This window comes from Palaemon carinicauda, chromosome 1 (genome assembly GCF_036898095.1).
Source record: "Palaemon carinicauda isolate YSFRI2023 chromosome 1, ASM3689809v2, whole genome shotgun sequence".
Lineage (NCBI taxonomy): Eukaryota > Metazoa > Arthropoda > Malacostraca > Decapoda > Palaemonidae > Palaemon > Palaemon carinicauda.
The window spans coordinates 292,889,035-292,902,451 of record NC_090725.1 but is presented as its reverse complement, the minus strand read 5'-3'; the positions used below and the strand labels follow the sequence as shown (position 1 = coordinate 292,902,451).

General features: G+C 36.1%; 1 protein-coding gene across 5 annotated transcripts in view; it reads left to right on the top strand.

Annotated features, from left to right (window-relative positions):
* The window catches only part of LOC137657808 (uncharacterized), a 334,329-nt gene that overhangs the window by 309,728 nt on the left and 11,184 nt on the right, over positions 1–13,417 (top strand). For 4 of the 5 annotated variants that reach the window (XM_068392345.1, XM_068392336.1, XM_068392373.1 and 1 more), the window contains one exon: positions 7,799–8,023. The exons of the other annotated variant lie outside the window; for it this stretch is intronic. In XM_068392345.1, the coding sequence (XP_068248446.1) occupies positions 7,799–8,023 (225 nt within the window). The remainder of the gene's footprint in view (positions 1–7,798; positions 8,024–13,417) is intronic. 5 annotated transcript variants of the gene reach the window in all.

Genomic DNA, 13,417 nt, shown 5'->3' with positions numbered 1-13,417 from the left:
GGCAGTTAAAAACATTTAATGAGGTGTGACAATCCAGCAGGTAGTTACTTGTTGGCAGTGGGGAGGCGACTGTCCCCCCTCCGGCTCACAGCTACTCTACTCATTTTGATTTGAGCCATTGGAGAGTATAAGACTTACAGTACCCTCTTTCTCTCTGACTGGGAACTTGGCAGAAATTTATTTTTAACTTTATAATTTTCTTTTTCTGTTACAGTGGGTTTGTGTGTATTTGTCATCATGAAGGTTATGCGGACAGTGCTGGAAGTACCACTGAACACCTGCAGTAGGTACTTTGATGAGCGGCATTGATGTGGATCCTCGTACGGTGTGACAGTCCTGTAAAGATCGTGTATGCTCAAAGGCCTCACCATGTAATGAGTGTAGGGAGTGACCATCCACTATGGGTGAAATTTGGCAGGAAGAGGTCGAAGAGGGATTCTTCACCTTCAGGGTTGCCCTCAAGGTTGAAAAAGGCCATGCATGCTTCTTCTTTCCTAGAACTTTTCTTTCTGACTATTCTTTCTGGCTTCTTCTGGTGGCTGCTCGAGTAAGAGTGATTGTACATTAACCCTTGTGGAAGCTCAGATACAAGGAGGTATTGCTAGTTGCCCTAGTGGATCGATTGCACCTCCTCTGGGTAAGCCTTCTCATTTTCAGAAGGCGGAGGCACTACTAGTTTGTGGCCGTCTCTTAGCATTCAGGGCTCCCCATCGGAAGATAACTTTCAGCTCTTCCTGGCATTGAGATGTCCAACAGAAGATATTCCGTCAAAGGGGTCTCGTCACAAGCAGTTGGCTGTTGTTGCCCCGCTTGCAGATGACATCGTAGAAGGGAAACTTCCTCCTGGCACTCCAACTCCCCTGCATGCTACTTCAAGAGCAATAGCTTCTCACTCTTCCTCTATGGAGGTTAATAACAAACCAGCTGAGATGGTCTCCATCTCTTCAACCTTTTAGATTCTCCAGGCTTTCCAAGATCTTCTAGCCGGACTTCTAGATCTTTGGGCTGTGTGTCGCCTTCATGCTCCAGGTGCAGAGAATGCTCTCATTCTACCGCTTCTAGGAAGATAGTATCTCATTCTTCTTCCTCTCACTTCGGATGTAATAGTCCTAGCATTCACCAGCTCATTGTTGACATTGTCACTCCTCGCGGGTTTCAGACAAGCGGTCTTCCAAAGGGTCCTTTAGATCACTCGGCAGATCTCACAAGAGTACTCGTCATCTTTCTTTGTCGTCTCATCGAGGAAATAGGTGCTCCAGCTCTTTATCCAGCTGCGTTTCGCCATTGTGCTCCATCAAAGTTTCATCATTGCAATCCAGCGAGCAGTTGTCCTCACGATCCAGTGCACTTAACCCTTGTGCTCTAAGTGCTTTCCTTCACACTCCAGACTGGTTTCTCCCTTACGTTTCGCTAAATGCTCCGGCCTTTCGTCTCGCCAGCGGCATTCATCGTCCTTTGAGGACGTGGAGCTTTCTCCTTATCCAAAGTGATGTTGCTCCAATCAAGAGGAGTGCTCTTTGTCTAGATCAAAGGTCAGCAAACAGGACACTTCATGTGTTCACTGAGCTCATCACCTCCAAGCTGGAAAGGTTAACTTCCTCCCCAGGTGAGACAGCAAGTGTTGCCATCAGAAGAAAGGAGCCTGTACCCCTTCACGATCCTTCACCTGCACGAAGGATATTGATCTTATAAGGACCGTTTTCCCTCAGAGTCTGAAACAGTCCCATCCTAAGCATGACAATCCACTGTCCCCGATCACTAGAGGAGACATAAGAATTGAAACTCATAGAGGTTCTCTCTTTCCTGGACAACCATAAATTGTCTCCAATCGACTTTGATCGACCCTAGCCAGTGGCTCTATGTTGAAGGACTACAAACGAGGGGGACCCCCATCTCGGATGTCTTGAGACTTGTGTCCCCTTTCTCCGCAAGCACTTTATGGAAGGACAAGTCAGGTCCAAAGATGCTGAGAAACCAGTTTCCAGCAACTGACCCCAGGAAACCACTACAGATCGTGAGGATCTAAGATAGGAGAGTGAGGCTTCTTCTTCCTCCCCGGCTCGTGCTTACCCTAGAGGACGTTCCATCTCCTGCGCAAGACACTGAGGACTCAGAGGGGATTACTCCTCAACCTGTAGGCCCTAAGGCTCCAGAGACTGAAGAAGAATCTGAGTCAACTTTCATTAAAGTGAGGAAAACCTATGGAGTTAGCAGCTTAGGCAAGATGTTAAGAACTCCACCAAAGGCAAGGCAAGGCAAGCATTGAACTTTAGTACTGCATCCCTTCCAACATAAAACCTCGTCTAGAACTTCTCTAGTCTATCCGAGCCAAGGAAGTTTTGGAGGAGGTTGTGGACCAGGTAGCAGGAGGAAAGGACTCGCTTATGTCTGGCAAGTCATTTCGCCTGATATCTATTATGCTGTTTAAGAAGAAGAGGTATTATAAAATCTTCAGGACACTACTATCACCACTTTCGATACATCCCAAGGTTGTGATCATCATACTGATAACTAGCTATTGGATTGTTTATACCTTATTTGGCCAGCTCTTTATGAGTTGAGTTTGACTCATTGGGCTGGTTAATCTCCTTTTAATAATAATACACATTTAGATATCTGTAATTACCATGTCCCAACTTTGCTGTTATCATTCTTCTATAGTAAAGGACTCAGGTTAGTATAGTTAGGAAAATGCAAATTGCTTGAAAAAAAAAATCATTTTAAGGCAACCTTTACAATATTAAAATTTACAATTCATAAAAGTATAGCAAACAGAAGAAAAATTTTTGATTAGCAAAATAATGAATAGATATAAAATAATTGAACATTTAACTTAACTTTACATGTGGTCAGGAAAGTGGATGACTTGAGTAGAAGATGGTGAGGGAGGAGTTGTTAGTGTCACTTGGAAGGGTTCCTCCTTCTCCATGAACAAGAAGGTTAACTGCTCCTTAGGGATCCTTTCCCTTTTGTGCCTCTTTTTACTGGTAATGACTACTAAACTGTAATCATTCAGTGGCTCCTTTCCTCTTAGTAAGGGTAGAAGAGACTCTTTAGCTGGTAACGTCTCCGAGTGGTGTTTGCCAGTCGGGGGTTCGAGTTCCACTAAGTCTCGTTGGTGCCATTAGTGTCTGCAACCTTACCATCCTTGTGAGCTAAGGTTGGGGGAGCCTATAGGTCTATCTGTTGAGTCATCAGCAACCATTGCCTGGTCCTAGCTTGGTTGGAGAGGGGTTTGGGTGCTGATCATGTGATACATGGTCAATCTCTAGGGCATTGTCTTTCTTGATAGGGCAGTGTCACTGTCCCTTGCCTCTGCTATTCATGAGCAACCTTTAAACCTATAAGGTCTTCAAGGAGGACACTCCAAAATCAAACCATTGTTCTCTATTCTTGGGTAGTGCCATAGCCTGTGTACCATGGTCTTCCGCTGTCTTGAGTTAGAGTTCTCTTGCTTGAGGGTAAACTCAGGCACATTAAACTATCTTATTTCTCTTTTTTTTTTTTAAGTTTTTATAGTTTTTCCCTGTTGGAGCATTTGGGTTATACAGTATAGCATCCTGCTTTTTCCAACTAGGGTTGTAACTTATTTAGCAATAATAATAATGACAACTGAGAATCACTTGAGGGCCTTTTTTACTAAAAACTGATAAAAAATTTGTCTCTGTCTCCCTTTGAATAGTTATCTGAAATTACTTTTATGCATAATCTTTATAAAAATGCCTGCTCTGATGGCTACTTTCTTCTCTGAATGATATTTTTCCACATTTTTCTTAGTACCTGCTTCATTTGAACTTGCAGTCTCCCCATGCCTCACAGCAGTATGAATACCACTTCTCTTTTTAAATCTAACCAACCTTTGTTAGCCCTAAAATTTTCACTAGAATAGAATATGCATCATCACTTTTTCTTCTAGTGTTTTTAATAATGTCTGAATGTATTTGCTTCACCATTTCACTTAAGTGCTATTGCCCTCCAACTGATTGTAATTTATCCAAATTAATAGCAATTTTCCAACTTCCTCAAAGGTCTTCCTTCTTTATTTAGATAGACACACTTGTTTAGCTACATTGGTGTATCATATTCTTTGGAAATGTCGTTCACATGGACATCTCTTTTTGCCTTTCCAGTTATCTCCTCTCTTACTTCCGTAGTGGTTCTTGAAACATGCCATTATTAACCTCTTTAGTAGTCATTGTGTATGGACAACACTCACTTGAAATGCTAAAATAATTTAAATAAACACAAAAGTTGACAGAACAATGTTTTGTGGTACTGGACTGAGTGACAGTCTCCTTTGTCTCAGGCACGTCTTTCTTATTGGCTAGGTGTCTCGACCCATGCATGTTCCCTCAGTTCATTCGGACTCCATGGGGAAAAAATGTCTGAAAATTGTATTCAATCGCCAAATTTTTCAAGTTCAATCTCTTATGTATTATTGTAAATACTATACATTTATTCTGTAACTGTATTTGGTGTAATACTAGGAAATATTTTCTTTATCACAACTAATTTTGTATTGGAGAAAGGAGTCTTTGTTGAGTATACCATGATAAATAGGAAAGTTAATATAACAAAATTACTGTTTTTAAAGGAAGTCTTTAGTACCTATTGGTTGAATAGTTTAGGAAATGCAGATGTGTCTGGAAATCTGAACTTGAAAAGATAATAATATGAAAGAAAAAATAAACCTAGTATTTAAAGGTTTGGAAAAAAAAGTTTGAATGTCGCTCATGAATGGCAGAGGCAAGGGACAGTGACGTTGCCTTAACAATTTTTTATGATAAAACATACTACACTGTATATTAGCTTAGAATTAATTATAGTTGATAATAAAATGAATGGTAAAAAATACATGTATGTATTTAGAAATCCAACAAAATGAGTAATTAGTCATTTTACGATCTTCCTAAATGAAATTTACGAGTGATTGAATCAATGTGTTGCCATGTTGGTGGTTTTCATTGATACCAAAAAATTTTTTGTTTTCATCTATTAGAGAAACAGATTTAGAGGTATTCTAAAATAAAGCTACACTCAATTTTTTATGAGGGGAAGAAACTAAACAATAGGTTTTAGTGCTTAGTTTAATGATAAGAATAAAATTGTGAAAGAACAACATGGAGTCATGATAAATTCTTGGCAACTGCACAAACAATGATGGATAGAAATATGGCCAAAAGATTGTATGCATTTGCCTATCCAACGCAGTGCCTACCCTTATGGCCAATGACCGTTGAAAAATTAATTTAGTATTATAGCACATTTAAATGATTAGTTTTTCTTATTCATTTAGAACAAAGTTTTAATTTCATTATATAATAATGTAACAGATGTTACTTGGTATTGTATTAAATTGCATTCATTTTTTTTTGTGTTAGTGTGTTCATAACAACTCATTTGGTTGCAATAAAAAGTTATTTATCTCATCAGTCTACTTCCATTTATGTAATGTTTATATCATCATAATGAACTTCCCATATCCATTATTCCATCAAAAAATTTAAAGCCATGAACTACTCATAGAATTATTTAAGATATACTATAAGTGAGGAAAGAACGCTTAATTTCTCAAAATATTATTTTCAAGCTCATTGTCAACCTATGAGAAATACATATTTAAGGCTTTTGGAATTCACTAAGTGGCAATGAATGAAATACTGTATTTAATTTGGTTAAAGGTTAGCAAATCTTAGTATGATTTCATCTTCTCTTGCACATATCTGTGTTTTTATAAGTAATTGCTTTTCTTTATGGTTGGATTCAGTAAAACATACAGTGTCAAAACTTCGAGTAGTGTGCAATGCATCATTTCCTTTCTCATTGTGATATTGGCAGCATGGTTGAAGTTTTACACTCATCTCCATTATTACTCATTCATTTCATCTCGGTATTTACCTCGTAACTTATCATTTGTGTATGATTCTCTGAGTAGCTGTCTCACTAATGGTTATTATTACATTTCTTCACTTAGCATGTTATTTTAATATTGAAAGTATTTTCTTTTGTGTCTAATATTACATGCTTTGTGTTTTGGATAAGATTTATTTGATCTTCTTCTAATCATTATCTGTAGGGATCTCGTTATGTTTTATTTATTGAATTATTTATTTCTACTGCTATCACTAGTAATAACTGAATACAGAGCATATAGGATTTATGGAAGCTGGTGCTGTTAGCATTATTTTAAAAGAAATGGGAATTCACTTCAACTGATATCACCAATGTTCCATATCATTATGTTATTTGTGATAATTATCTGAATTATTTACTCTTCTACACTGAAAAATTACATGTTAAATGCTACTAAGGTTGTAAGTGTAGCTACTATTTATGCATCGAGAGAACCAAATATGATAAATTGCCTCATTCTACTACAGTTAGTATCAAGTATTTTTTTTAAAAATGGTGTTTTAGAATAATGAATAATTTTCTATCTTATTTACTTTTATATTGTATTCTTAAACCTAGATCCATACTTAATCATGCCAAAACTTTTTATAACTGATTTTACGTTAGTTGGATTAGATTGTAAGGTTTACGTTTAAAAATCAACCATAGAGATAATGAGGCAATTAGGAAAGTTTATATGGTCACATCTCTTGTAATATTGAATCTGTAAATATATTAACATTATTATTAGGTATTATCAGAAGGTGGCCCAACAGGGTACACATTTTTTCCTACTAAAAGATTCACAATACATCATTAGTGATTGAATAAAGTTAGGTAATTAAATTCACCTGATGAATTGTTAATGTTTTTCAATAACAGCTATTTAGAAACACACATACATATGTATGTACTGTACACTTGTATAAAAATGTGTACACATATATGCAGAAATTCCACCAGTGTTTTACACGTACACATACATGCATGCATATATATATATATGTGTGTGTGTGTGTGTGTATGTGTTAACTTATCACTATCACTCGTGATATTAATTTATTCAAATGAGCCACAAATGCCTTTTGTTATGAAATTCACTCTGCCATGTGATCACAGACCCATAAGGAAATTCCTCTCATGATAATTATTTCTGCCATATTAAGGATTCAAATTAGCACACCAAGTAGAAATAAAGGAATACAGTCTGACTTACAGCTGAATAGGCTATAAGTCAGATTGTTTACCATAATATTATTTCTACTTTTCACCAAAGTTTGAATTCTTGAGTGTGCAAAAGTGAATTCCGTATCAAAAAGTATTTATGACTTACTTGAGTATGTGTCTGTGTATGTATATATATGTATATGTATAGCTATATATATATATATATATATATATATATATATATATATATATATATATATATATATATATATATATATGTATATGTATAGCTATATATATATATATATATATATATATATATATATATATATATATATATATATATATTATTTATTTATTAATTTAGAGCAATATTTACAGGATTGATATTGTATGATTAGGTATTTTAAAAATGAAGAATAGATCTGCAGGAATTTAAAATTTTCCTGAATGGATAGTTTTTTTTATTATGATGTATATTAGTTAACTTCCTTCTTATAGTCGCAAATAATGGACTCGCATTTTCTTTTAGATGAACCCTATTAGTGAACAATTTATTTCAGTAAGAAAGTCACCTCTTAGTGGCATAAAAAGCATGTTGAGTGAATTCCCAAAAAATGGTGACAGTGGAGGAATAGTTTTTCTCTGTGGTGTTATATTGTTTTGGTTTTGTGTGGGAGGTTGGATGAGATATGTTTAATGGGGAGGCTTGAAGCATGATGGCTGTTATTTCCCACAGCATCATGTGCCAAGTGAATGCAAGGCTTCTCTCAAGTTGGGGGTTGCCTGCCCACAGTTACGACCCTCTCACGTTCCTCATGGTGGTGCACAAGAGGCACACGGGTTGCCCAGTGGGCCACACCCTGGGCCTTTGGGTGCAGCACCTCCTGTGGGCACACCACCCCAAGCCAGCCCTGCACCTCCTGCCTCTGTCAGTCCTCCAACAACACCTACGGAGCTGACGGTAAGTTGAATTATGGCTAACCTTGCAGTGGTTCATTTTTGCTGCCAGGTGAGCTAGCCAGCTTGGTGCAGCTCCTAACCTTCATCAGATCAGATCTGATTAGAGCAAAGATGGCCCACACCATTGAAAAGTGGTCATACCACTACTCTAATAAGTTCTTGGTTAAATAACTCACCAGCATTTTGTAAATAAACATCTTATATAAAATCCTTGCATCAAATAGGAGTAATTTCTTTGGGGATCCCAGCAGATTTTGCATTGGTTAAGACTAGTATTAAGTGCTTGGTATTGGAAGGGTTTCTCTATGGTAATGGAAGTGTAATTGAAAGGAATACTTTCAGAAGTTTATTCCATGGTTTTTTGTAATAAGCATGCTTGTTTAGAAATTACTAAAGCTACATGCATGGCACTTCATATTGCATGAATCTTTGTGTGAAAGTAGTACTTTATAATTTCAAGTATAGTAAGACTTACAATTAAATGCATTGTCTGCATTATCAATATCTAATACAGTACTGTATCTTGTTGGACCCAGTGAAAAAGCACTTCTTTGAAAAATAATTTCCCTTTGTGCATGAATTTTGTATTACGTAACAAAATTTATATTTCAGAGATATTTAATGTTAGGAGGTATTATTTAAAATTTGATACTGTTATTTTATTTATAAGTATTTTTTTTCAGCTACTACATTAATTGTTTTAATTATTCCTCTCAAAGTACGCAGGTGTTTTTAGATTAGCTCAGGAGACCTTGTGTTGTGTTGTGTTTAGAGAAATAACTAGATTACTCTTAATTAGTATATGCTTTTGTCTCCACCCTATTCTCTTATAAATTCCTTTGCCTGTTATTTTATTCCAAACACTTCAAACTTCAAAAGCATAGGTAGTTTATTGAAAGTTTATTCATAAGTAGAGGCTGAGATTTTTTTCCCATAAGTAGTAGATGTTGGGGATAAACGTTGTTACTTATGAAGTCTTGTTTAAGAATAGAACCATGTTATATAGTTATGAGATAACACAATGAAAAGTAGTTAACTGGTTGTGTATTTTAATCGGTGAAGTTAAAGTGAGGAAAGAGGATAATATTTTATATATGATTGGATTGTGCCCCTTCAGGACCAGTTGTAAGTATTTTATGGCAGATTGCATTTATAATACTGAAAAATTATTATCAACTGTATTACGAAATTTATCCCAAAGGCTAAGCACTGGACCACTAAGGTCATCCAGTGCCACCATAAACAGTAAATAAAATATACTGAAAATATATAATTTGAATAAACGCAATGCTCAAAAATTACGTACATACTATCTATACTGTTCACATGTTTGTAAAGAGATTCAATTTCATCAAGAATTATCTATTTCTTATTGATTTCCAAGTACATCTACTTCGTCATCCTCTCCTAAAATATCAGCGACACTAAATATGCTCAACCAATAGTAGGCTAATCTGTCATAATGATTACACACTGCTACCATCAAAGGTATATTTGTATGAGACAAGTATTGTATACTTGATCCTCAGTGTAGTTGGAATAATCGTCTTAGCCCAAACCAGGGCCCACTGTTAACCCTGATGCATTTATATTTTAATGTATTTTCATCAAGGAGGGGAGGCATTTCCTTGATGCATTTATATTTTAATGTATTTTCATCAAGGAGGGGAGGCATTTCCTTGATGCATTTATATTTTAATGTATTTTCATAAAGAAGGGGAGACATTTCCTTCAATATAGTTCTTCATTGGTATTTTCTTATTAAAGCATGAAACATATTCTACGATAAAAACAATCTAAGGTGGCTTATTTCGCTTCCCTGTTCAACTGTTACCTCATTTCCACTGAAAGGCTATTAAGAGCTCCTGAAAGAATCTAAGACTTTTGAGTCTTCAGAACTTTACTTGTGTCAACTCTTTAGTAAATACAAAGTCACATCCTGTTAGTTTAGCTACATATTTTCCCTGTTGGAGCCCTTGGGCTTATAGCATCCTGCTTTTCCAACTAGGGTTGTAGCTTAGCAAGTAATAATGTAATTCATCTTTATGAAATCAGCACATCCAAAATTATTCCCTTGGCTTTGAATGACAGTATCATTGTCATGGAATTTAGAGTTCACCCTTACTTATATTTTCACTCTCAAGATTATTTGGCTTGTGAAAATTTCACGTATAATTCAGAGGGAGACATTAGGATTAATGTGAGCGAGTATTTTTTTTCTCGCTTATTAAGAGAAATGTCAACTTTTCATTCAATCTATTTTGAAAATATTTTTTATCATTACTATTAATATCAATAATGCTCTCATTAGGTGGGGCTCTAAATGCACTAGAATATAGTTCAAGGCTCATATGTAATGTTTAGGTTTACATGCAAAAGAATATATTTGTGAGCCCTGCTTGAGCTTTGATGTAAATAGAAAATCACTTGGCCTCACATTAATGGATTCTTATCAGCTTCCTGACTCCAACCAGAAATTTATAAAACATTATATCCAAATATAATCGATAAAAATTTCCCATCCATTTCATATGGCAAAATAGTAACTTTTAAAGTTTAAATTGGTACTATTCCAGTATGTCTGCCCCTAGTTTATTGTTTGGCAAGTCTAAAATCAAGAAAACTTAAAACCTCGCTCATCACTCATCAACCCATTTGCTGATTGTGTTCCATGTTTGTCGTAATAGTGAGTGCAGTACAGGTACTGCGTATTGCCAAATCACTAACAAAGATAACTCATCACAGGAGAAACTTTCTCACAAAATTTTATCTTTAGCTATTGCAAGATATGTGATACTAAAATTCTTTGTAGAGGAATTCATTCCTGAATAAACGGACTTATTGTTTCCCCCGTCTTTTATGGATCTGATAAAATTAGTACCATGATACACATTTTGTATAGGTGATTGATTACCGTATGTCATTCTGCCACGTAGGCCTAGAGGTTTCTTTAGGTTGAAATCCCCAACCTTATAGAAACTGATTCCATTAATGTAGCTACATATGGCTTATATTTCTTTAAATACTTTAATAATAGCTTTTATGGTCTGCTACAACAGCAAAATCCCAGTTATTGTAGCTGCAACCAACCATTATTGCTTGTATGGGGCATATTAGTATATTATTTTCTGGTAATTTGTTATAGGACACTACATGGTTTGCTCTACCATAGAACTACAGTACAAGTCTTTGAAGTTTCCCTTTTCAAGTTTGCTTGAGTAAAAAAAAAATCATAGATTTCAGAAATATTCAAATTCTCTGGCCCAGGGTTAAACCCTGAGAGAATTTGCTCATTTGCATCTTTAATTTCCTATTTAGGTGATTTAGTATGGGTAATTTCAACATGGTTCAATTGTATTGGTAAATAGTGTATTCCATTCAAATATTCATCTACAATTGAAGAAGTGGTCAATTATATTAAAGTATTTTTTACTGACCATGCTAAATGTAAATAGATGCTGGAAATGCCAAGGTTAAGTGTATAGTAGATAGCAGTACTTCATCGACCCATCATTATACAGTCCCTGGATTATTGTTAATGTCTACATTTCTCATATCTGAATACGAATAATTTCTCTTCACCACTGAGGATTATGGGCATTATAATTGCCAAGTAGTGGGAATGGTGTAGAAAGCTGTTTTCATAATATAGAATGAAATTTTCAGTCAATCCATACCAAGGAGGAACATAACATGGATAAGAAAGAAATATTAAAGTTTAAGATAGAATGCTTCAAGGCTATTGTACTATAATAGCTGTACCTCTTTGGGTACAGTATCCATGATAACTAAGAACTCAATCCATGGTTAAAAGTATAATTGCATACCATAGTGCCCTGTAAGCAAATAATTCTTGGATTGTGATCATGCAGCTTAACTCGTTAATTTTACTATAGTTCTAAGGCCTTTTCGTAGCACTGCAGGATATCTGACCTGAATATAAAGTTATATTTTTTCTAGACAACTAAATTAACTACTTTTTAAAAACAACTTTATTAATTTACTAATATAGTTAAGAATTCTTGATACATCTGCAGGCTCTCACTAGCAACAGTTAGCTTAGGTAAGGGTTGGGGAATTACAACCTGGATACTGAGGCCAATTATGTTGCACTTGAGAACTTCTCAACTTACCAAACAATTCTTGGAAAGCGTATTCTTATGTAGGGGACTTGCTATAACTGTACTTCAAAGTACTTCATCAGATGTAATTTTAAGTTTCATCCTTTGCACCAAACCATAAATTTTTTTGGTGCTAAGACAAAACCAGATAATCTGACAACCATGAAATACTTGACATAATTATGTAATGCAGTTTATGAAAATATTCAGTTATACTACGAAAGTAGGAAAAGCATCAGGTATGGATGGTGTGAGAGCTGTTATGTTGAAGGAAGGGGGTGTGACTGTACTTGAATGGTTGGTGAGATTGTTTAATATGTGTTTTGTGTTGTCAATGGTACCAGTAGATTGGGTTTGTGCGTGTATTGTACCACTATATAAGGGTAAGGGAGATGTGCATGAGTGTTGTAATTCAAGGGGTATTAGTTTGTTGAGTGTAGTGGGAAAAGTGTATGGTAGAGTACTGATTAATAGGATTAAGGATAAAACATAGACTGCAATCTTAGAAGTACAGGGTGGTGTTAGAAGAGGTAGCGGTTGTATGAATCAGATTTTTACAGTTAGGCAGATATGCGAGAAGTATTTGGCAAAAGGTAAGGAGGTGTATGTTGCGTTCATGGATCTGGAGAAAGCATATGATAGAGTATATAGGGAAGCAATGTGGAATGTGATGAGGTTATATGGAGTTGGTGGAAGGTTGTTGCAAGCAGTGAAAAGTTTCTACAAAGGTAGTAAAGCATGTGTTAGGATAGGAAATGAAGTGAGCGATTGGTTTCCGGTGAGAGTGGGGCTGAGACAGGGATGTGTGATGTCGCCGTGGTTGTTTAACTTGTATGTTGATGGAGTGGTGAGAGAGGTGAATGCTCGAGTGCTGGGACGAGGATTGAAACTGGTTGACGAGAATGACCATGAATGGGAGGTAAATCAGTTGTTGTTTGCGGATGATACTGTACTGATTGCGGACGCAGAAGAGAAGCTTGGCCGATTAGTGACAGAATTTGGAAGGGTGTGTGAAAGAAGGAAGTTGAGAGTTAATGTGGGTAAGAGTAAGGTTATGAGATGTACGAGAAGGGAAGGTGCTGCGAGGTTGAATGGAGAGTTACTTGAGGAGGTGGATCAGTTTAAGTGCTTTGGGTCTGTTGTTGCAGCAAATGGTGGAGTGGAAGCAGATGTACGTCAGAGAGTGAATGGAGGATGCAAAGTGTTGGGGGCAGTTAAGGGAGTAGTAAACAATAGAGGGTTGGGCATGAATGTAAAGAGAGTTCTGTATGAGA